The sequence below is a fragment of the Acomys minous genome (assembly GCF_964271855.1).
Source record: "Acomys minous genome assembly, chromosome: 6".
Taxonomy (NCBI): Eukaryota; Metazoa; Chordata; class Mammalia; order Rodentia; family Muridae; genus Acomys; species Acomys minous.
Window position 1 is genome coordinate 38773195 of NC_140487.1, and position 25752 is coordinate 38798946.

The 25752-nt window shown below is 39.9% G+C and overlaps 1 protein-coding gene and 1 long non-coding RNA gene across 8 annotated transcripts in view; one reads left to right on the plus strand and one right to left on the minus strand.

Annotated features, from left to right (window-relative positions):
• Positions 1 to 25752, plus strand: part of KLHL7 (kelch like family member 7) — a 40788-nt gene that overhangs the window by 11962 nt on the left and 3074 nt on the right. The window contains exons 5-9 of the mRNA XM_084787731.1: positions 2165 to 2340; positions 6438 to 6612; positions 9234 to 9376; positions 19740 to 19980; positions 23697 to 23898. Coding sequence (XP_084643857.1) covers positions 2165 to 2340; positions 6438 to 6612; positions 9234 to 9376; positions 19740 to 19980; positions 23697 to 23898 — 937 coding nt within the window. The remainder of the gene's footprint in view (positions 1 to 2164; positions 2341 to 6437; positions 6613 to 9233; positions 9377 to 19739; positions 19981 to 23696; positions 23899 to 25752) is intronic.
• LOC311600723 overlaps positions 1 to 25752 on the minus strand; it is a 48764-nt gene that overhangs the window by 8265 nt on the left and 14747 nt on the right. For 5 of the 7 annotated variants that reach the window (XR_014780330.1, XR_014780331.1, XR_014780332.1 and 2 more), the window contains 4 exons: positions 19675 to 19768; positions 9195 to 9296; positions 4010 to 4802; positions 3627 to 3960 (listed from right to left, as the gene is read on the minus strand). This is a non-coding gene — a long non-coding RNA (uncharacterized lncRNA). Of the gene's footprint in view, positions 1 to 3626; positions 3961 to 4009; positions 4803 to 9194; positions 9297 to 19674; positions 19769 to 21974; positions 22018 to 25752 lie in introns of all 7 variants that reach the window. The other 2 variants (XR_014780335.1, XR_014780333.1) reach the window with 2 other exon arrangements.

Sequence of the window (25752 nt, forward strand, 5' to 3'; positions counted from 1 at the left end):
GGCTTAGAAAAAGTAGAATTTGAGTAACAAACTTCTTCAGATAGTTATCACAGGATGTTTTATACTGTGATCAGAGAATGAATACAACCCCCCTGGAGCATTTATAAATACTGATCACCAGCAACAGAAAACAGCTCCTAAGATAAAGATGCACAGGCTTGACCCCAATAGTAGCACAGCACGGGGAGAAATCAGCTCCAGAAGGCATCTGTTTCTTCCAGCACCATTTTCAACACTTGGGAAATTAACTAAATAATTTGCAAAATAAGTTTTAAAGAAGTATTAAAAGCTAATTTACAGGCTATTACAAACAAAACATAATAACACAACAAATCAGACTCTTTGGAATGTAACCAAAGCATTGTTTAGAGAGAAATGTACTTTTAGTCTGTCTTGACTCAGCATTCTGCTCAAAGAGGTAAGAAAAATTCTCAATATTTAATAAAAGTAAAAGCATTCCTTTTTAAAAAGATGTATTTTATGAGCATGTGCATCTGTGTATGTGCATCAGGTGTGTGCTTGGTGCCCTCAGAAGGCAGAGGAGAGCACTGGAGCCTCTGGAACAGGCGGTTGGGAGCCTCCATGTGGGTGCATACTATATGTATATATTATATATACTTTTCACCATGAATGTTCAGAATGCTGTGGGAACAAGTCAGTTCATTTTTAAAAAGGAGTTGAAAGATTCCAGCTACCTGATAAGTTATGGTATAAATATGAAAACATCAAAACTCTGCATTGGCCAGATATGGTGCCTTTAATCCCAGCACTTGGGAGGCAGAGACAGCACTCTGTGAGTTGAGACAGCGTGGCAAGTTCCAGGCACCCAGGGCTACAAACACAAAGCAACAACAACAACAACCAACCTATAACATGTTAATAAACAATGTGATATTGAAACATGGGGCACACTGTGTGTGTGTGTGTGTGTGTGTGTGTGTGTGTGTGTGTGTGTGTGTGTGTGTGTCAGTGTGTCAGTTAACATTTAAAAAGACGTCCATTTGCAGATTCACACACCAAAGTAACCTAAGGTCTGTGAAGGAATAGATAATAAGTATTTTAGACTTTGTTAGCATTTGTCTTTCTTCACTTCTCCCTACTCTTCTCCACCCCTTCTTGTTTGCTTGATTTCTTCCCCACCCCTTTTTATAGAATTTATTTTATGTGCGTTATTGTGAATGTGTCAGATCCCTTGGAATGAGAGTTACAGACAGGTGCGAGCTGCCATGTGGGCGCTGGGAATTGAACCCTGGTCCTTTGGAAGAGCAGACAGTGCTCTTAACCACTGAGCCATCTCTCCAGTCCCCCCCTTAAAAGTATTTAGACATAAGCATAAAAATACTAACCCTGGCGAGGTGGCACCCAGATTGAGGGTTGACTAGATTTAGGCTGTGGACAGTACTTTGCCTCCTTATATAGAACATAAGAAACGCCCTCCAAAACAAAGTAGAATGACTAGGAAAATGATGGATGGGAAATATACAAAGCCTTTAGGGGAGTGTAAGAAAAGCTGGATGTCATAAATAATTTACTGTCGAACACAGTTGAAATGTCAAGTTCCTTTGTTAATTGGATTACTTTGTTAATTGAATTAGTGTGCCCACTGTCAGCTTGTGGGAGTTGACTCCTTTCCCCAGTATGGGTCCCAGGGATACCAGGCCTGGAGAGAAAACCCTTTTTCTGATGAGCTATCTCCCAGCCCAATGTCAAGTTCTTACATGGATCTCTTCCTCTTTGTTGTAGAAGTTAGCTGTCCCTCAAAAGCAATCCAAAAGTTTAGTTCAATCTTCGCAAAAATCATGCCACTTTTAAGTAAAATGTGATACTTAGTTTTAAATTTATTTGTGAAAGGAAATGTTTAGTAATACCTGAGAGAAGTTTGGGAAAAATGATATTATTGTCAAGCATAAGACAACCTCATATTGCCACAAAAATAGACAAATATGGGAACAAAATGGATCTACATTTGTAAGGGCCACCTAAATTTCCTCAAGGCTTGCTTTCTATCCTCTCTGCACCCCTAAAACACATAGAACTTTGTTTTGGGATCAGGGTCCAGACTGGCCTTAAATTAGAGATTTTCTAGCATCTCTTCTCAAGTTCTGGGACTATGTTTTTTGTAAATGCAGTGTCTGTTCTTTTTCTTTCTTTCATTTCTGTGTAGGTATAAGTGTGCTTGCAGAGTGTCTGGACTGTCCTGAACTGAAAGCAACAGCAGATGACTTTATTCATCAGCATTTCACTGAAGTGTACAAAACTGATGAATTCCTACAACTTGATGTCAAACGTGTTACACAGCTTCTCAGCCAGGACACTCTTACTGTGAGAGCAGAAGATCAGGTAACCATGTTGTTCTCCAAGATAGTTCTTGGTTAGAAATTCTCTATCAGTTCCTTATACCTGATGTTTAAATATACAGCAACAAAAGGTCTCAAATTAGGAGAGAATGTGGTCTTTATAATAAATACATGATTACAAAGCCCTTTTCATTGTTAAAGTCAAGATACTTTAAAAGACAGGCGGCATGGTAGAGATAAAACTACTGGGTACTATGTTAGCCTCCCAAAGATTTCCTGAACTTACATGTTTGTTACCTTACATGGCGATGGGAACTTCGAGGATGTGACCAAGGTGAGGATGAGAGACGGTCTAGTATAACCAAGGGTCCTTAACTGTGGAAGAGGTCACTGTAGTGGAAATTTTGGTTTCTTTGTGAACTCAGTTGTATTATGTTAATGTTTTGTTCTAATCTCAAGTGTGGGATTTCAGTTTGAGCTTTAGCTTGTCCACACCTGTTAATTGTCTCAGGCGGGGCATGGCTTTTGCCATCTGGTGACAGCCTTCCTTGTACAGCAAGGAGAGGGGTGTGCTCTAGGGCTCTGAGGATATAAATCAGAGCACAGAGACTGTGGGGTGGTGTTGACTGTGCCGTGTTGGCGTGCAGTGGGTAGCCCTTAGAAGAGAGCAGTAGACAGCGTGGCAGTTTGCAGCAGACAGACGGAGAGAAACGCTTCGGGGAGCCAAGACTTGGAGGAGACTGCTGGCTGTGTCTGCTGTTGGCAGAGATGGGTATAGCCCAGAAGAACCCAGCTGGCCCTAAACAGCCAGGAGAACCAAGTAGGGGGGCTTTCCTCACTAACTTCCTTCTTATGTAGGGTTGGAGGTTGGAAAGAAGGTTGAAGCCCAAACATCCCAAATAAAGTAGAGTTTAAAAGAAAGAGCACTACAGGCTACAATGTACAAAAGAATTGACTAGTCATTGCTGCATTGGAGGTTGGGGAGGTCATAAGAGACTTGAAGTGGCAAATAAAAAATTTATATAATGGAGCCTCCAGGTCACCCTTCTGGCACCATGATTTTAGCCCAGCATATCTTGATTCATATTCTATTCTTTAGAACCATCAGTTTAGGTATTAGGTATGTAAATTGGCCAAAGCAGGTTGTGTAACTTTAATATATAGACTCACTCAGTCTTTATTTTTTAGCCCCACATCCTTCTCTATTTAGGCCACTGAGTTTGTAGTATGTAAGACCTGCAATAGGAAATGAGTGTACTGATATAGGATAACATGTTTTGAGTTGCTATTTTTCTTTAAAAATAAATAAATAAATATGATTTCACTCACCCATGTTCTTTTGTTCTATTGTTCATAACATAGATTTTTCCAGTTACAGGATTTGACTAGATAAAAAGAAAAGAAGTTCAGTTCTATATGTCAGTGTGGCTAAAGTTCAGTTATTTAGGAAGTTAAGAATTACTTGATCCCAAGTTGTAGAAACTAGTTAGAATGTAATGCGACCCTGTCTCAAAAGAAACAAAACAAAGACAGCAACATCCGTTCTCTCATCAAAATTAACTGGCTTGTTTGCAGGTGAAGAAAGTGACTTTTTTTTTTTTACTGGAAAAGCTAACAGGCACTGCCTGCTGGTGGGCATCAGTGATGCCATATTGAGTACATGCTCACTTGATGTAATAAAATACATTACATTTAATAAATAAATACAATACATTACATTTAATAAAATAAAATAAAACCATTACTGTACTGGTTGGGTTCTGTCAACTTTTCACAAACCTAGATATAACTGGAAAGTGGGCATCTTTTTTGGTTTTTCAAGACCGGGTTTCTCTGTGTAGTCCTGGCTGTCCTGAACTCACTTTGTAGACCAGGTTGGCCTCAAACTCACAGAGATCTACCTGCCTCTACTTCCTGAGTGCTGGAATTAAAGGTTTGTGCCTTTAATCTTAATTTGAGAAAAATATCTTTATAGGACTGCCCAGTAGGCAATTCTGTGGGGCATTTTCTTGATTGATGAGTGATTTGGGAGGGTCCAGCCTACTGTGTCCAATGTAGCTTCTGGGCAGGCAGTCTTGGTGTGTGTAAGAAAGTAAACTGAGCCAGCCAACAAGCAGAGTACCCCATGACCCTGGCTTCAGTTTCTGCTTCCAGGTTCCTGCCATGGACTCCTACCTCGCCTTCCCTCGCTTAGGAGTGTAACCTGAACAATAGTGAAGACAACCCTTTTTCTCCCCCAGTTGCTTTTAGTTGTGGTGCTTTATCATGGAGTAGAAACCTTGAGACAATCACTGTGGTCACCGTCCCCTAGTGCACAAGACATCTAACAAACGGAAGTGGAATACCGCTTACCTGACCAGAATTCAGAACTGCTAAGGTTGTCAGAAAGAAGGAGAGCCTGAGAAGCTGCCACTCTATAAAACATTTCTTAGAGGGGTTGGGGATTTAGCCCAGTGCTAGCGCGCTTGCCTAGCAAATGTAAGGCGCTAGGTTCGGTCCTCAGCTCTGGAAAAAAAAATTCTTAGATGACTTAGCGACTTAATATAATGTGGTCTCCTTTATGCTAGATACACACTACAGAAATGTAAAAATACTGTGGTATTATAGGAATATTAACTCATTGATTATGACATACTTCATAGTGCAGTGACTGGGTGCAGAGAATACTAAATTTAAATTTGTTCTGTACTTGATCTTAGCCAAAAGAACAAAAAGCAATCTAAACCTGTTATACAGTAAAAAGTCTTTCTTTAAAGTTCCAGTTGCCATAATTTATTAACTAGCTCAAACGTGTTTATGAGTAGTATATATATATATATATATATATATATATATATATATATATATATATATGTGTGTGTGTATGTATGTATAGTACATGAGTATGTATATGATATAGGTTGTTGATGTTATTTAATCATTTATAAATTAAATCATATTAATGAACCTGGACTTGCTCAGTCCAGTTAAATTAATGGTACAGTATTATTTTAGAAAGCAATTCTTTTTTTTTTTTTTTTAGATTTATTTATTTACCATGTACACAGTGTTCTGCTTACATAAATGTATGCTTGCACGCCAGAAGAGGGCACCAGATCTCAATATGAATGGTTGTGAGCCACCTTGTGGTTACTGGGAGTTGAACTCAGGACCTCTGGAAGCGCAACCATGCTCTTAGCCTCTGAGCCATCTCTCCAGCCCCTAGAAAGCAATTCTTATAAGTATCCTATAGTTTATTATAGAATTAGAAGCAAGTAAGTGTGTTGGTTCACAGTATAGAAATACAAGGTTAAGATAAGCAACTTTCATGTCTCCTGGGATGGCAGCCCTCTTGGGAAACCTGTGTTCCTGGTCCTGAGCATATATTGGAACTATCACTGGCCAACAGATTTCTTTCAATCCGCTTTTGAAAAGGAAGCTATGTCTTGTTATGTTAAAAGCACCCACATACAAATTTTGGGACTGGAGAGATGGCTCAGTGGTTAAAGCACTGAGACTTTCCAAGGACCTGAGTTCAGTTCCCAGCAGCCATATCAGATGGGTCACAGCTGCCTGTAATTCCAGCTGCATGGAATATGATAACCTCTTCTGGCCTCTGCAGGTACCCACCAACTTGTAGAGACACATACATACATAGACATAAATAAAAATAAATCTTTTCTAAGAATTTAAATTTACTTTTTAATTACATGTATATGGTGTGGCTGTGGGCACATGTGTGCACATTCCCTTAGAAGTCAGAGGCTTTGGGTCTCCTGGATCTGGAGTTAGAGACTGTTGTGACTTGTCTCTCGTGGATGCTGCGAAGCAAACTCAGGCCCTCTGGGAGACCAGTACATGCTCTTCACAGCTGAACTCTCTTTCCAGCCCCATAAATCTTTTTTTTTTTCTAAATCATAGTTTTACCATGTTTCCCATCACTGTATGTATTAGTAGTCAGTTATAGCAAACAAAGTGATGATAAGGTTCACTAAAGCAGTATATAAAGTGTTTGAGGTATAGTCAGGTGTTGGGGAATGCAAACAAGTATTTGGACAAAATCCTGACAGTAGTAATTGTCCCCTTTCCAGTGTGAGCATGAAAATAGATGTTGGGGTGTTGCTGCCATCTCAGAACTTAACTGTTCTCTCTTCCCTTTAGGTTTATGATGCTGCAGTGAGGTGGTTGAAATATGATGAGCCAAATCGCCAGCCTTTTATGGTTGATATCCTTGCCAAAGTCAGGTTTCCTCTTATATCAAAGAATTTCCTAAGTAAGACAGTGCAAGCTGAACCGCTTATTCAAGATAACCCTGAATGCCTTAAAATGGTGATAAGTAAGTTGCCTTCCTACTACCCGTTTATATGTGGATCATGTGCCCATTTCCCATGGACTAAAAACCCATTTCAGTGGCTCAGACTCACTAGCCAGGGAAACACATTCAAGGCTTTCTTCTTAGCAGGGTACTCTCTTAGGCGTCTCAGTCCCCTGAAAAGGGTTAGCCATATTTTATAATGAAAGAAAGTGAAGGTTTTTTCTTAATTTATACATAATATCTTTCATGTACTTTGTTCATAGTGTTTTCTTTTTATTTAACCAAGTAGTGTCCCTTCTTGACATTTCTTTTTCTTGAACAAGTTTTTTTTATTTGCCTGGAGCTAATAATATGCTCATTTCTTTCACATATTTTATTAACCTAGAAGCCCTATGTCACTTCATAAAATTGTGCAGTTAACCCACTTGCATTTATTTCTTTAAAACATCCCTTTCAGTGTTTTCCTCCTGACTGTCCCAGCATGGGCTGCTTGCCCTGTAGGCTAAGCCTGATGTATGTGTCTTGCCTGGGACTTTCCTTTCCTGGAATACCTTGTCAATCTGTTCTGAGTACCAGGTTTTCCTCTTCCTATCTTGCTTTTGTTTTTGGGGGGTTTTTTGTTGTTGTTGTTTGTTTGTTTTTTGTTTTTTGGGTTTTTGTTGTTGTTGGTTGTTTTTTTTTTTGTTTGTTTGTTTGTTTTTGATTTTGATTTTTGTTTTTTTGAGACAATGGTTCTCTCTCTATGAAGCCCAGGCTAGCCCAAAACATAAACTCCTCTTGCCTTTCCTGAGTGCTGAGGTTACCATTGTGCCCTGCCATAATTGACTCCCTCTTTCTCAATTCTGTAAGATAATGGAACCCATCTTGTACAGGGCTCCTGATAATTAACAAGTACTTGGAGATTCGATAGATGTCATGTTTATTTCACTATAAAACACTGAAACTAGTTAAACTATACATGCTGAAAACAGTCTGTGGTTAGACTTCTGAAGGCTCTGTGCGTCATCGTCAGTCTCTAGCATTGTACTTGAGAATTCTAGTACCATTCCTCAGGTATGGTTGGTGTATTGTTTTCTTTAATCCTGGTGCTTTGAATTTGCAGTAAAATATGTTATATTTTTTAAAATTAGGTTGAACATTTCCTCTTTTTCGCCTTTGATTCTAAGTTCTTTATTACTAATACTATGGTTCTTCAGTCATTGAATGTCAATCTCCTCTTTGTCTTTCTTGGTCTGTCTCCATCTTGGTCCTCTTCTGAGAGTTTACCTTACTTTTTTCGTTTTAAACCTTGTATTTCAGCTCTTTTTAGTTTCAATGAGTCTGTACATACTCTTCCTATTTAATGAGTGTAATACTTGGCTGCTCTCAGGCATCATCTAATGCCTTTGAGCTTATCTATGGTGCCTATATTTCTTTAAGTGATCCTGCCTTTTATTATTGTTAGCTCTTCTTGAATATGTAGCAGTATGCAGTATTATGTAGCTCTCATGAGTCAGTTAAGAGCAAGTCCTCGAAACTAACAAACAGAACTGTGTGTGGAGTGGGTAAGCACCTTAGTTTGTGGGTCCATAGCCCTGTGTTTAATGCTTGATCTCTGCAAATCGAATGAAAACTTGGTAAAGAGAGTAGTCAAGCATGCTTTATATGTTGAAGAACTGTTTTAGTTTTTTTTTTCTTCTGTGAATTGTATCTAGGTATTTAGTCTACTTTTTTGTGAAGTTGCTGGACATAATCTTACTAATAGGATAGCTTTGTAATTTTTGTATAATAAACATTTCCTTTCCTTCATTTATGAGATTTATAAAAACACATTTCAGTTTGTGTTGAGAAGCGAATATATAGGCAAGCCATCTCCCCTGCCCCCACCCTGCACTGCTCTAAAATGACATTTTGATCATGTGACTCTTGACCACAATAGTTCTGAATCCTCTTTGTGTCTCATCTAAGATAGTCCGGCCCTTCTCAAAGTTTTATGTGCATCCGAGTTAACTTAGGACTTTGTTAAGTACATTGTTAGGCTTTAGGTAGTAGGATTCAGCATTTCTACTAACAAAGTTCCAGGTTCTAACACTGCTATTATTTGAACCACATTTAAATGACAAGATGGAACCCTTTAAGACACCAAACACCCGGTGGCTCCAGTTGAAATTTTAACTGGTCTGTGGTAGGAACTAGGTATAGAGATTTCTTATGTAATTCTAATGTGCAGTCAAAACAGAGAGTCGATGGTAGCAGCACACATTTGTAATCTCAGTATTAAAGAACTGAGTCAAGAGGCTTACTAGTTAAAGGACTGCTTCCTGGGTTATTCAGTGAATCTTATTTCATGGAAAAATATTAAAATCACTGGGTTTAAGAGATCTATATTTCAGTGATTAGTATTGGCAGTTACTCTTCGAGAACCAGAGAATTCATTGGTATTTAGTAGGTGGATGACACAGTCTTGGAAATATTGATTGTTGAGTATCATAAATTGATTAGACATTTATCTGGCCTCTTTCCCCTTTCATCCTAGGACACTAGAGGGACCAAAACTATTTTTAAGTTACAGAGGGCCAAAAAAGGGGACTACTTTCCTTTTCAAAGCATTGACTTAGGAGTACCTGAAGCCCTTGGAAGAGTTACCATGTGTTTTTGTACAGGTGGAATGAGATACCATCTACTGTCTCCTGAAGATCGAGAAGAACTTGCAGGTGGCACGCGGCCTAGAAGAAAGAAACACGATTACCGCATAGCCCTGTTTGGCGGCTCCCAACCACAGTCTTGTAGATATTTTAACCCAAAGGTAATAAGTTTATGCCAATTTTAACCATGAAGGGACTAAGTACATAGAGACACTAACATGTCCCACGTAGTAAGCAGTTGTTGATGTTTCATAGGGTAAGGAAATTGAGAATTCAATTTCAAATACCCCCATAGCTACTCTGGAGTGCTTTGGAAGGAGGAACCACTACAGAATAGGCAAAGTTCAGTCTCTGTTAGCAAGTCCATGCTCTCATTCTAATGTCCTTGCTTTTGTTAGATGATTATTTTCAGTGAAAATCAGCTTCTTAGGCTAAATGTGTTTTCTTCCTTGTGTGATTATAATACGCATTGCCATTCCAGACAATTTGGGAAAATGTAGTCACAAAAAAACAAAGATAGAAACAAAGATTATCTGACAATCTAGAAACAATGAACACTTTTTAGTCTGCTTTCTGGTACATTTAGTGCCAACTAGAAGAGCAGAGTATGTGTTACAGTCTATGGACATAGGTTTTAAAAATATGTAAATGTTTAGTGACAGCCTTGAGAGAGTCCACTCATTTTTCTCCTTGTATCTTAGTCCTGTATAGGGGATATGGCGAGAGGAAGTACCATAGTATTCTGATCCTGTGTGCACTGCCAGGGCAGAGCAAGTACCAAAGGCCTAAAGGATACTACCCAAAACTTGCACTATAGTATCCATAATTCATGATGAATGCAAGCATGACATCTTTATTTTATAAGCCCTTTTTAAAATTGGTGGTTAGTACCTAAGACCAAAGCATCCTATTGACATTAGAATACTCCTGTGATATTTTTCTACTTAAATATGTTCTTGAAGATAACACATGGTGAAAAAAAAAAAAGATATCGCATGGTCGTGCACGCCTTTAATCCCAGCACTCGGGAGGCAGAGGCAGGTGGATCACTGTGAGTTCAAGGCCAGTCTGGTCTACAAAGCGAGTCTAGGAAAGCCAGGGATACACAGAGAAACCCTGTCTCAAAAAACCAAAAAAAAAAAAAAAAAGATAGCCGTGTAATGTAGTGTTGATACACAAGGTATTTATGAAAGCATGTAGATGCCAAGACACAAAATTGGACAGTTTAAGCCTGTAGTAAGTATCAGTTCCTACAAAGGCAGGCATTTTCTCTTCATGAGTGCATGTGTCCTAGTGCTATTAAGTAACTATCTGGGTCCCCTAGATTATGGTAACAAATCAGAATTTAGAATTGGTTGCTATTGCTGATATGGCAGCACTAGCCAGCCACATTGGCCTGTAACTCAACGACTATTGGCTTAGCCAGCCTCTTGGTAGTACTGTGATCATTCATACATATCAGGTTGACTGAAGTGGGAAGACATAGATGCAGTTGTGTACACAAGAGTCGGTTTTTATAGTTGTGAATACTCTGATAATAGTTCATATGGTACACACAGTTGTATATCCTTTGAGGCCTATCTCTCTTTGTCAGCAACTTTGTACTCCATCTTAGTAAACTATTAACAATGACCCCAAATTGATTTTTTTTAATTGACCTTTGACACCCTCTCCAATATCTAAAATGGACAGATGGCTCGGTCACCAAAATGTTGTTGGAATCACTTAAGGCCTACAGTCCTCATAACCTACATTAAAATGCTGGGCATGGGGGCTGGAGATATGGCTCAGCGATTAAAAACACTGCTCTTCCAGAGGTCCTGAGTTCAATTCCCAGCAACCATATGGTGGCTCACAACCATCTATAATGAGATCTGGTGCCCTCTTTTGATGTGCATGAAGACAGAACATTTAGATACATAAAATCAGTCAATCTTTTTTTTAAATGCTGAGCATGATAGTCTAAGTTTATAATCCCAGCTTTGTGGAGCCTGAGACAGGAGGACCTTGAGGCTTGATGGCCAACTTAATTGATGTGCTTCAGACCAGTGAGAGATCCTGTCTCAAGCAAAGTGGCTGCTGTTCCTAAAATGACACTCAAGGTGCTCCTTTGCCTTCCACACTCATGGACACACTGATACACACGTGAACTTACCTACACAAGTGTATTGTCATGTACACATGAGTACATACACATACACACTCTTTTTAAAAAGACAATGAACACTAAAGTGTAGTAGAAGTTTTGGTTTCTTTAAAAAACTCAGATATGTTATGTAAACAGGTTTTTGTTTTATTCCCAGGTATAAGATATAGAGATTTTATTTGTCCACAGCTAATAACAGCCTCATGTGGCTCAGAGAGGGACGTAGTCTTTCCCAGCTGCAGTTAGTTTAATTCTGAGGACTCTTGAGAGGGTGTAAATACCAGAGTTCAGAGAGAGGAAGACGGTTTAGAGGAGACACTCAGAGAGAGGGGGGAGAAGAGAGAAGAGAAGAGAGAAAAGAGAAGGGGGGGGGAGAGAGACCAAGGACACTCAGCGAGAAAAAAGGGAGCTTCAAGGAGAAGGATGGAGAAAGATGGGGGCATTGGAAGGGAGGTAGAGGCATTAAGAAACCCTGTTAAAACAGTTAAAAGGATGGGATGCCACTTATAAACGCCTCTTTAAACTTTTTTATTTGGGGTTCTTTAATGCATCTACCTTCCTTCCACCAACATCCCAGCTCTAAGTAAGAGAGAAAGAAGGTTAGGAGGGGAAAGGGACATGGGTGTCTTTAGACTTATTTCCAGCTGGTTAGGCTCATTGGGTTCTTTTAGAAAATACCAATCTCAGTCATTCAGGATATCCAGAGGAACCAGCAGCCCTCTCTTCCCCCCCCCCCCCACCTCTGGTATTTATACCCTCTCAGAGTCTTGAGAATTAAGAAGCTGGCAGACCACACCCTTCTCTGAACTGCCTGTGGCAATTATCAGCTTCGGATAAACTAAAAGCAGCCCATATCCCACACTTAGGATTAAAACAAAAGCATATTTACACAACTGATTTTTTTAAAGAAACCAAAACTTCTACTACACTAAAGCTCTTTAAAATTCTGTGAAATAGAAATTCTTGGACAGCTGGGCATGGTGATACCAGCACTCTGGTAGGCAGAGGGAGGTGGATATCTGAGTTCGAGGCCAGCCTAGTCTACAAATTGAGTCCATTACAGCCAAGGCTGTACAGAGAAAGAGGGAGATGGGCTTCTTGGACAATTTTCAGAAGGGCTATCCAGCCTTAGCCACTCACTATTAGCTGAGTCTCTCTATTACCTCCATTGGGGTAATGGTCCTAGTTGATGGAAAAAGCAGTCCATGAGGTAGAGGGCTTTCTCCTGCCCTGGAGTTCAAAGGAACAACTAGCTATGCATATCTCTACTATGTAGGAGGAGCTGGGCCATTAAAGTGCCCTGCACATACCAACATACTGTGGACCAGGGCTTGGCAGGCTTCTCTAAAGAGACCAGGAAAAAATTTAGTTTCATCTTTGCAGATTGTTATTTTTTCTGCCACAGCCACTCAGTTATGTTGCTATAAAAGAGAAATGGTCATAAACAGCATATAAACAAATGGGCATAGTTTTATTCCATAAGATTTTGTTTCCAACAACAAATGATGGACTGGATTTGGTTTGGGGGCCATTGTTTTCTAACCTCTGTTGTAGCTCCATAGAGACAGTGGACAAGAGGACCATTAGAGTAACAAACACCATATTCTTAGCTAGCTTATCTTCTGTCTTTACTAAGACAATGGGCATCAACAACATCACCTGTGACCACCATTGTGAAGATGAGCTGGTCCAGGTTTCCTGCAGCTTATGTTATGACATGGAGTTAGAGTCAAGAGAATCTTGAGGTCAAGTCATGACATTTTCTCTGGAAGCTGACAAGAAATCTCCTCTAGTGGGTAGATAGCCTTACCCAGCATGTTAGTTACATGCCAGGCTTAGAGCTTCTGTCAGTCCAGCCAATAAGGAAGACTGTGCCTGCTCCTGCTTTGGTGGCCACTGGAGTCACCATCATTGCTGGTGCCTCCTCTACTTTGCAGAGCAGACCTCCAGCACCTTCTCCTGAGAGCACGTAACGCCATAACACGAAACGTAAGGGATGTGCTGCCAGATACGAAAACACCTCCCCAACAGAAGGGTCACATTTGCCATCATATTTGTTAGTTTTTTGGGGTTGTTCTCACCCAGAAATTACTTCTGAGCCACCCTCCAATCTCAAAATACATGCTTACACACGGCTTTCACATTAGAAGACAGATGATACAAGCCAGTACACATCTCCTTGATATGTTGAAAAGGCTAGCCATGCCTGCGTACATGTTTCACACCAAGTCAGGTAAGCCTGTTGAAGTTTAAGTGCTATGTTTTTTTTTAACTTTCAGGATACTTTTGAGTGAAGAAAGGGAAAATAATACCCCTCCCAAGCATAAACTGAAGTCATAGCAGTTTAAACTACAGCTTTCAGTTGCTAATCAAAGCTCCACCCTTAAAATCTAGCTATGGTATCTACTTAGGCAGTTTTAAAATAAAATAAAATAAAATCCTGGTGGAAGACATAGGTAAGTAGAGAGAGAAAGTGAGTGTGTGTATGATGGGCCAGGAGAACCCTGACTCATTAGGGAGGCAGGGGCACCATTGCTGGAGGAGGACAGGTAAGTGAGCATGGGTGGGCACTTGGGCTTTTGGCCTATAATCTAACACTTTCCTTGGTGTTTTTGTTTTTTTATTGGACAGTTGAAAAAAGATGAATATTCTGCACAGCGTTGATTCTGAGACTGTAACTTCAGAATTCTTATTTGTTGCCTTGCTTTGTTCTTTAAAATGACCCTTCCTTAATTGCCTTTTTTTTTTTGTACTCAACCACAGATCTTTAGACTTCTAGTGTTAAAAATTCAAATAATGGAGAAATTACCTACTGATTTTCAAAGTGTCATTCCATCTGTTACCTCTTATTCCCTGAAACTAAGCAGGTAGCTCTGTTTATCGCACGCATTTACAGTTTTCCTAGAATGGCTGACTCCTGTCTTTTTTGCTGTAAAAACTCACCTTGAAAAACTTTGCCTAGTTACTCTTTTTAAATAATTTTCTTACTAGTTCTAATTATCTCTAATATTAAATAGATAAGGTGATTAATTATAAACAGTTACTTATCTTGGATGCCCCAAGTGAGCAGTATATCATTAGCTGAGTAATAGACTGCTTAACAAGAAGTAACAAAGAGGATCTGGTTTACTTTAAAAAATCTTTAACTTGATATGTTCAGGAATATTAAAATGGTTTTTACCCATTGATGGGAATGATTTGTGTGGACCCTATACTAGCCAAAACAGATGATCAGTGAACCGATCTCCTTCAAAGATGACAGTTTTTAAGCACTGTTATCCATCAGTTCCTAAAGCTTCTATCTTTGATACTCCTTGGATATTACTTGTATCAAAAGGCAAATTTTGGTATAGATAATAGCAAAATTTGTAAAACAAAACAAAACCCCTCCCTTTTCCCATTTTGTACCTATTATTTTTTTTTTAGCTTTCAAGTATTCAGTAATTGCTGTGAAAGAATTGTCTTCAATATTCAGTATTCTGTTTCTGTTTGAGCAATTTTAGTGTGGTATTGTGGTAATGATGCTCAAATAAAAGTTTAATTGACTAATTTTTATTTGGACTCCTAATGAAAAAGATGGGCTAAGGGCTTATCTATAAAGGTTTTTACTTAGCACTTCCACATGCTGACGGAACGGGAGACTGGTGGCAGATCCAGCAGAGGATCTGAGCTCATGCATTATAGGGGCAGAAACTGTATGTGTCATCTGTCCTGGAACCTTTGGATTTGCTCTGAGCTCCCTCTTTCCCATCTTGTATAGACCAGACTGACCATGAACCCCTTGATCCTGCTGCCTCAATCTCCCAAGTGCAAAATTACAAACTCAAGTTCATTTTCTCACTCAAGCCAAGTGGATTCTTGAGGTTATTATCTGGTCTGTCGTGATTGAGACTCAAATGTGTAAGGAAGAAGAAACAAGTACTTCATATTTTACCGGGATTTTATTACTCAGTTGTATGAGAGAATCTAAATATAAACTCACCTCCATCGCCCTCAAAACCATTTTCTCTTTAACCCAAAGCATGTGTTCTCATTAGAAATGCTGTTTACTAAAAATTATCACACTACTTTTCTCTCACAGTTCAATAACCACCGTCTTTCTTAAGCAAGGCTTACTAAGGAGGAGACGGTTCTACTCTGTGGTGATAGTGGAGGTTGGCAGTTACATGAACTGACAATCAAGACAGTCCCTCATAGGCAAGCCCAGGCTGATCTGAGTAGGCCCCCCTCAAGGCCACCTCAAGTTGACAAAGCTAGGATACCAAATTCATTGTCTGTCACAGCCAACATTAATTACAGTAAAGCAACAGGTCACACAGAGGTTGGGAGAAAGTCAGAACAGGTTGAGGTGTATGATAAAGGCTGAAGAAGGGTCAGAGTGGGGTCTGGGGGGGGCCTTGTGGGGCCGCAGCCACCTGGAGGGCTGGAGGGTAGTGGATGCACGAACACAAATCTAGAAAGATCAGATGTTCTCACTGTTTACTATACCATGTGACTTGTTAATTATCTTGATTATCTTTAATAATGGATGTTCATATGGTGACTTAGAAGTATCTGTCATTCCAGAAATGTTTTCTTTGAAAATTGGTGATCCTATAACCATGCATAGTGGCTTACACCTTTAATCCCAGCATTTCGGAGGCAGAGACAGGCAGATCTGTGAGTTTGAGGCCAGCCTAGTCTACATATGGGTTCTAGGACAATCAAAACTACATAGTGAGACTCTGCCTTGGGGGAAAAAAGGAGGAAGAGGAAGAAGAAAAAGAACATTGGCAATCTAGGCATTCGGGAAAGTTAATTTTCCTAAGTTTGTATAAGCAGCAGCATATTTTATGAGTAGCTGGTTATAAAAACATAAGTTAAAGAAATATTTATCATATATTAACAGTATCATAGTTTATCTAGAATTTGAAATCTATAGGTTAGTGCTGACAGGGAAGTATGACATGCATATACTATGGTCCTATCCTTAAATTCAGAGCACATGAACTATATACAGGAGTAGGAAACACAGAACTTTGCAATGAAATACTCAATAAAACTAACTGAATTAAAGTGTATTTTAGGATAACAAGTCTTTGTGTCTTTTCTGGGCCTATAGTTACCTCCTTAAGTGTGTTTTTAGTGCCTATTAATAGCATGAAAGCTACATGTTTCTCTAACTTTCAAAGAAGTTAAATTACTTTCCCTTCATCTGCATGCCTAGGCTGGAACTGGTTCCTTTGCTAAGGTGTGTCCAGCTTTCATACAAGCCCAAACTATCTTTCTTCAACTGTTATCTCCTTTTATCAAGAGTGACCATTAGATCACTTTCTCAGTATGTTGTTTAGGGTAGCAGATTATGGAAATTAGGTGGACTTCCCAGAGATCCTGTACCATGTACATGTTTTTAAAAAAACAAAAAAACAAAGATCAGGGTGCTAGAGAGATGGCTCAGCTGTTAAGAGCACTGACTGCTCTTCCAGAGGACCCAGGTTCAGTTCCCAGGGCCCACATGGCAGTTCACAACTGTCTGTAACTCCAAGATCTAACATGCACAGACATACATGCAGGCAACACACACAAAATAAAAATAAATATTTTTTTAAAAAGCAAAGATCATCTCTCCCCACCCTCCAATAATATACACAAGTATAACCAAGGACATTCTAACAGTATTTTTTACTAGACTGAATTCTAAGGCTAAAATGAGTAGCTAAATGGTAGCTGACATGAATATTTTTGCATTCATAATAGTAATGCTTACAAAGGACATTTCAGTTACTTTCTTAAAAGTGATAGCCATTACGATATTGTATGTAGCTATTATGTAATATAGTGTCTGACATGGACAATAACAATTTAGTTTAAAATTAACTCTTGTTAAATATGTTAAAGAGGAGAGCCAGACATGGTGGTGTGTGCCTGTAGGCATTGCTCAGCAGACTGAGACCAAAGGTTTGAGTGTGACTCAACAACAGAGCAAGATCATGATTAAAAACTCAGAAAAATTGAAAGTTTCTTGAGAAACGGCATAAATTATAGGCCTCTAGGATTAAACTCAGGTCATCAACTTTGACAAACATCTTTACCCTGTGAATTATCTTGCTACCTGTAAAGTTAATTTCATTTTTAAATTTGGAATATAAGGAGGCTCGAGAGATGGCTCAGAGGTTAAGAGCACTGACTGCTCTTCCATATGTCCTGAGTTCAATTCCCAGCAACCACATGCTCACAGCCATCTATAATGTGATCTAATGCCCTCTTCTGGCCTGCAGGTGTACATGCAGTTAAAGCACTGTATACATAATAAATAAATCTTTTTAAAAAATTGGAATAAAGGAAGACCTCAAGACACATGTTAAGATTTATTTTTAATTAGGAGTATGAGCATGTGTCTGTGTGGGAATAAAGAGTCACCTGAGTTAGTTGTTCATGGTGATCAAAAGAGGCTGTCAGAGTCTATATTTGTGTTGCCCAACTCCTGCTACCAGAATCTGTGTTGTTCAGGGTTCCCTAGAGCGGTTGTTCTCAACCTTCCTAGTGCTGCAACCCTTTAATACACAGTTCCCCAGGTTGTGGTGACCTGCCACCATAAAGGTATTTTTATTGCTACTTCATAACTAATTTTGCTCCTGTTATGAATTGTAATGTAAATACCCGTGTTTTCTGATGGTCTTGGTCATTCAACTCTCCCCAAAGGGGTGCTGGCCCACAGGTTGAGAACTGCTGCTCTAGAGGAGCTGACCTGATAGATCTATAAAGGGGGTTTATTGGAATGGCTTACAAGCTGTAGCCCAGCTAGTCCAACAGTGGAAGTTTAACAATGGAAGGTCCAAGTGGTTGTTCAGGCCACAGGGCTGAGTAGCTTAGCTGGTCTTCAGTAGACACCAGCATGCTGAAGTAGCTTCCTCAGCCAGCAGGCAGAGAGCTGGTCTGAGTCATTCATAGAGGCTGCCCACAGAAGGGGTGGCCCAGATAAAAAGTAAATCTCCAGCTTCACAAGATCTGCATTAAAAGTGGGTCTTCCCACTTCAAATTATTTCAGAAAACTTCTTCACAGGTGTGTCCAGCCACTTGGGTTTATAATTCCAAATTAGTCAAGTTGACAACCAGGACTAGCCATCACAGATACCCTGGAGCTGAAGTCACAAGCAGCAGCTGTGAGCAACCAACACTGGGGCTGGGAAACTAGCTTAAGATGAACGTTCTACTAAGCCAGTCTCCCCAGGCCCTGGCAGGTATTTTTAATTTGAAGAATAGCAGGTGTTGGAGATCATCTAAAAGAACAAGTGATCAATTGTTTCAGCCTAAATTTAATTGACGCTCATAGAATGGTAGTTACTGATATCTTTTTAAATTACAGAGAATTTTCACATAGCTTTCAGTAAATTGTGTGACGAGTGGTGAGAACTGAGGTTAACTGAGTTTTAATATAGTCTATTAGGTTGTATCTCTCTGCTCAGCAGATTTATACAATATACAAGAATCATTTAGATTGCCTTTATAGAACTACTCCTTGTAGAATATATGATAATTACTTTTATTCTGGGGTGTACAGTTTCCCCCCAATGAATAAGTAAAGGTATTTATCCTTAGGCTTTCAGTGTCCATTGGGTAAAGCTTCAAAATGATATTATACTTGTCTTGTAGTTGTGTTTGCTGACCAAAGATGTGATTTAAGGGTGAAGTCCTGAGTAATTAATGCTGTTTTCCTTATTTAAAAAATAATGTTGATCGTTAAGGGTTAAAATCCCTGCAAATGCACTTTCTTTCCTAGGAGATCAGCCCTTCTATTTTTAGGATATATTCTAACCTATGAGCATCTGACACAACAGGTGCTAACAAGATATAAATATCATTTTGATAGTCGTAAGGGCCCCTAACAGCAACATTCACACACAGTGCTCTACTCAGTGAGTTTGTTTGTATTCGAGCCTGATCCTGATCATTTTCACCTATTTTAGAAAGCAGTGGAAACAAAGTGTCAGTACGCTAAACCTTTAGGGACATTCGCCGTGCACATTCACGGTAGGTGGACAGAAGCATTCTTGGATACCACAAAACATAAAAACAGTCAACCAGGGTTGTGCAAGTGTCGTATGTTTTCTCATATGTAGACTCCTCTTCTTTTTACTGACATGAAATTAGAAGAGAGGACCTAAGGACATAGGAAAAGAAGGAAGAGTAATGGAGGACGGGACTGTAATCAAGAACGTTACGGGCGTGTGTGAAAATAGCACAGTGGAAGCCATTGCTTCCTAAATGTCATGCATGCTAAAAAGGAAAGAAAACATCCTGTAAAGTTGTCACTAGATAAGAAATGGGTATTACCTTTATCTGTGCTTTGTCGTTTCTAGTATCCACTTCTGAAAGCTTCCTGTCCTGTCTTGTTTCAGGATTACAGCTGGACAGACATTCGTTGCCCCTTTGAGAAACGGAGAGACGCAGCATGTGTGTTTTGGGACAATGTAGTATACATTTTGGGAGGTTCTCAGCTTTTCCCCATAAAGCGCATGGATTGCTACAACGTTGTGAAGGATAGCTGGTATTCCAAACTGGGGCCTCCAACGCCTCGAGACAGCCTTGCTGCCTGTGCTGCAGAAGGCAAAATTTATACATCTGGAGGTTCAGAAGTAGGTAAGACCCTGTTGATAGTTTTGTTTAACAGAAAGTATTTTAATCCAAGAATCTTAGCATTCATTCATACTTCTCAAAAACTGACCAGATGCTTTGGTAATTTAAGTACAGGTCTGTTAACATGTTAGAGCCTGCTTCTTATGAGCTTACCTTAATCTTTCAAATTCTTAATTGGCAAGAGTGCCAGTATTCTGGAGTTAGAAAGAATACTCAGTGATTAAAAGCTTGTGCTGCTGCTCCAGAGGACCTGAGTTAATTCCCCAGTAGCCACACCAGGTGGTCTTAAAACCACCTGTAACTCCAGCTCTGAAATGCCTGCAATACCTCTGGCCTATGGGCACCTGCATGCATATTCACATACCCACCCACAGACACATAATTAAAAATAACAAACAAGTGTAACGCCATCTTTCTAGATAAATTGCCTTATTTTTATTATGGTGAAGTACCTAGTTGACAACATTTAAATTTTACTTACAGATTAGTTGGTTTGAGTAGGTAATATTATTTCCTTTAAGGCTTTAGAACTGACTTAATCACTGACCAATTAAGAACATGTTAACAAACAACCAGCTCTTAAGGAAAGATGTCCTTTAGCTGGGAGTAGAGTGGTTCATAGATGTTACTGTAGCACTCAGAAGGCTGGGGCAGGCAGGCGTAGAGTTCAAGACCACCCTGGGCTATGCAGTAACATCCCGACAAGGTACATCCTTGTCCCAGCTTTAGGTTTTTGTGTTTATAGGTCAGAGTAGGGTATAGGTACAGTATTTTTCTAAATAAAAATTCTAGGTACAGCCTAAGATTAATAGACTGTAAAGATTAATAGACTAGCAATATAATAGTTCTTTTTATGCTTTCCTCCTTTCAAGTAGTTTATTTGCATAGTGGATTTATAAAGAAAGCCAGGAAGAGCAAGTAAGCCTAAGGCATAGAATTTTAAAGTGCTTATTTTTCTTTGGTGATTTTTATATTGGCTCGGAAAATGTTTTACTTTAGGTAGCATGCTTAACTGTTGCAATTTTTTTTTTTTTTTTTTAATTCGGGGAGGTTTCAGGACAAGGTTTCTCTGTGTAACGTTGCCTGTTCTGGACTCACTTTATAGACCAGGCTGGCCTCGAACTCACAGCAATCTGCTTTCCTCTGCCTCCCCAAGTGCTGGATTAAAAGTGTGTGCCACCACGCCCGGCTTGTTGCAAATTTTTATTTGTTGTTTTTGTTCTAAGTTTTTACCTATTACATATGAAATGAGAATAAGAAAAAAATAAGATTTTTCTGTGACTTTTAAAAAATGAATCTTTTACTATCTTTAAGAGCATCCTTTTTTCAAATGCATATGGACTTTATTTAGTTATAACAAACAACATACAGTATGAACAGTTATGAAACAATTAGGAAAGCCATATGCAAAAATTACTTTTAAAATGTTTAGTGCAGCCAGAGGCAAGAACAGTCGGATCTCTGTGAGTTTGAGGCCAGGCTGGTCTACAAAGTGAGTCCAGGACAGTCAAGACTACACAGAGAAACCCTGACTTGAAAAACAAAACAAAAAAAGTTTAGCTCATTTGTATTTGGCAATGTTGAGGAAACTATTCTCTTATCTAAACTAAGTCTAAAAGTTCTGTATCTAAATCATTCTCTATCATATCTTGTGTTTATCAACTTAAAAAACCATTTTTCTAGCCCTTAAAATATTTTTTTAAGTCCAGGCTTAGTAGCGCACGCCTTTATCTCTGTGAGTTCGAAGCCAGCCTAGTCTACAGAGAGTCCAGGACAGCTAAGGCTACACAGAGAAACCCTGTCTTGGAAAAAATTTTTTTCTTAAATCCTAAACAACTTAAGCCTAACTATGAAACCATAACTATCTAGTCTTCAACCCCATCAGAGACATGAGAAGGAATAAAATTATTATTTAAACAGGAAGTGCAGACAAGCAGCTTCCAAAACTAAGAGATAACAGAGACATTTTACTGCCTGGTCAGCCACCATTCTCTCACTATTACGTTGGAGCATCATCTTGAGCCTTCTGGGCCAGTGTATCTGGAAGATATAATTGTGAAACAGGAATATAAAGGGCTTGCTTACCCTGTCATGGCAGAGCTTAACAGTCAACTCAGCCTGCATCCAAGTCTTGTGTATTTTGGGCAGCATGTTGTCTGTAGAGAGAGCTGGGACATTTTTGCCTAGAGGCTAGCTTGCCATTAATGAAACTATCTCCAATGGGAGATTTTTATGTTGCTCATCATCAGTGAGGTGTAATCATGTGTAACCTCTCTAAGCTGGAGCTGATGGCCAGATGTTGAGTCTCCCAGAAACCCGTTTGTGGTACTTGCATATGAATTCAATGAAAGAGGACAAAAGAAGCAAACAGGGCAGAAAACAGAGAGCTGTCCATCCAAGCTGCCTTTAGTGTCACACTGGGAAACTTCCGTTAGAGCAATTTCCTGGGTGACCTTTCAGCCTGCCATTGCTAATTGGTTATGACAAAATGTCATAAAACTGTGTGTGGTGACATACACCTTTAGTCCTAGCACTGAGGCAGATACAAGCTGATCTCTGTGAATTCAGGGCAGCCCAGCCTGCACATCAAAGTCCAGAACAGCACGGCTACATAATGAGACCCTGTCCCTAAAAGAAAAGAAATAATTAAATGTTCCAAGCACTTACTCTTTAATGGGATTATTTCCAAATTTCTTACTGAGCTCTACAGTATGCAAAAATTGTAAAACATAGTGAATATATGTTTTGCTCTTAAAATGCATAATTAGTGTGACGGACAGAAATGCACCTTAATACCTTGATGGTGTACCAAGGAAGGACCAGAATGACTTTATGGCTCATCTCCATACGTTTTTGTTAATGGAGCAGTAGCAATTATAGAATACTATGTAAGTCTTAGAGTATTGTCATGTAGTATTTATTTTTATATGTTAAGGTTTAGATCTACCTCAGTTTGCCAGATCTTCATAGCTTAAAAAGTATAGCCGGGTGGTGGTGGCACACACCTTTAATCCCAGCACTTGGGAGGCAGAGGCCAGCCTGGTCTACAAAGCCAGTCCAGAACAGCCAAGGCTACACAGAGAAACCCTGTCTCAAAAAACCAAAAAAAAAAAAAAAAAAAAAAAAAAGTATAGCTGTGGGGCTGGAGAGATGGCTCAGAGGTTAAGAGCACTGAGGTCCTGAGTTTAATTCTCAGCAACCACATGGTGGCTCACAACCATCTATAATGAGATCTGTCCAATGCCCTCTTCTGGCCTGCAGGTGTATATGTAGGCAGAACACTGTATATGTAATAAATCTTAAAACACAGCTATGCTTTTTTAAAGTTTACATTTGAAACATAGGTAATTCTTATCATGCACAACTGGCTTTGCAGACTAGATACTGGTTCTTTTTGTTCTCTTGAAAAACCACTTTCTTTTCCTAAAATTTAATTACTAACAAATCTGTCCAAAAACTCCTTTTGTTTTAATGCTTTCCCAGGTCCATACAACAATACTAGCTGTTTCTTAGGGTGTTTGGTGAATAGAAAGATGCTCTCTACAAACCTAAATTCTCCCCTGTTCACCTAGCTCTCCAGTCACCTCACTGCACCCCTACACCAAGCCAAGCATAACAAGTTGCTGGGCGCCCTTTCGTTCCCAGGGAGGGTCCTGAGACGGGGCGCCCACTGTCAGTGCCGGCGCGCAGCCTCTCACCCGGGTGCTTCTCGTCCGCAGGGAACTCGGCGCTGTACTTATTTGAGTGCTACGACACAAGAACTGAGAGTTGGCACACGAAGCCCAGCATGCTGACGCAGCGCTGCAGCCACGGCATGGTGGAGGCCAATGGCCTCATCTACGTCTGCGGTGGCAGCCTAGGGAACAACGTGTCCGGGAGAGTGCTCAGTTCCTGTGAGGTGTACGACCCGGCCACAGAGACGTGCGTACCTGTTTACAGTGGCTGGCAGGGTTGTTCTATTGCATAGCCTCACTGGGTGAAGATGCAACCCAACAGGAACGCAATTCTCCTTTTAAGACTATACATGCATTTAAGTAGCCTGAGACCTTAGGAAATAACGTGAGCTTGTCCCCCTGGTCCTTCTCTTTCTGGTCCTGCTTGAGCAGTAAACAGCAATGAGATACATCTGATTGGTCCATCAGACTGATAAAATATTGTTGTTTGAGAGCCCCTAGGTGCATCCTGGGGCTCATATCTCCCAATAAACCCTATGCTCAAAATATGTTCTAGCAGTTTAATTGGGAAACTGTGATCTCTTTCTTTGTGCTGTTGCTTTCAATTCTAAAAAAGCATTTATGAAATGTCTCTTAGGGTTCCTATTGCTATCAAGAGATGCCATCTGACCATGACAACTCTTAGAAGGAACGTTTAATTAGGCTTACAGTCAGAGGTTCAGTCCATCACCATGGCAGGGCGTGTGCTGGCTGCAGGCGGACATGGTGCTGGAGAGGCAGCTGAGAGTTCTGCATCTGGATTGGCAGAGAATCTGAGCGTCTGAGACCTCAAAGCCCACCCCAGTGACAGTATCTCCTCCAACAAGGAGGAGTATCACCTCCTAATTGTGCCACTCCCTGTGGGCCTACCATTTACATTCAAACCACCACAGAATGCAACCCATAACTATATATTCTCTAGATCTAAATCTAAAAGTCTTTATTTAGACAAGATCAGTGTTAAACCGCCATGTTCTCATTTACAGCAGGGGAGAAACAATTATGTAAGAATTCTGTGGTACTTGGGTGATGGCCCAGCATACAGGTAAAAAGCCAGGCATGGCTGTGTGTACCAGTAACTAGGAGTGTAGAGCTTACAGAGGTAGGTGCAACCTGAGGGCTGACTGATGACTGACTGACTGATGAGACCTTCTCCCCAGACAGATAAAGCAAAGATAAAGAGAGGAAGAGGCCCTGAATATGTCATAAAATTAATATGATCTTTTAAAGCTAAATAACCATCTTTTAAGGTACCTATGTCAAGTCTTGTTGTTCTTTGAAGTCTCGTGGTGTTAGCTGTTAAAAGACCAGAAGGTTGTGGGCTAGTAGCACCCTTAGAGTCACAAAGGTTAGCTATGCGGCGCGTCCATGCTGTCAGAAAGAAGCAGCCACCTCTATGACAAGGCTACCCGTGTTAGTATACTTGACAGTTTCATTGAGTAAGCTCTTCAGACTGATGAGTGGCTGTGTGTGTAGCAGATTGCCTAAAGTTCTTTCTGTGCACTTACATGTGAAGGCGGGGTGCTGACACACACCTGTGTATTCCCAGCAGTTTGGGAGCACAAATTAAGAAGATCTCAATTTGAGGCAAACCTGAGCTGCACGGTGAGGCTTTATCTTTGAAATAAAATAGTAAAGCAACAACAACATAGTCATGTAAATAAGAAACACACCACCAATCTGAATGTTTGGGGCAGGAAGCTTACTGAGAGTTTAAGTCTGACCTGGACTGTGAGCAGCAAGTTTCAGATCACCCAGAGCTAGATAGCAAAACCCTTATCTCAAACCCCCTGAAACACTAACTTATTCGTTGTCTGAGGTCTATGGTGAGTTTTTGTTTTACTTAAACATAAGTATTAATGTAGAGCCACATGTGGCTGGGCATGGTGGCTAGGGCCTGTAAACCCTGTAACTGAAAGGCAGAGGCAGAAGGATCATCACAAGTTCAAGGGCAGTATCATGCACATTGTAGTTCTCTGGTTGCATAGAGACGCCTGTCTCAAAAGAAAAGGCAGAAGGGATATTATTGAAGCTTTATATTCTTCCTCTTCGCTCTTGTTGC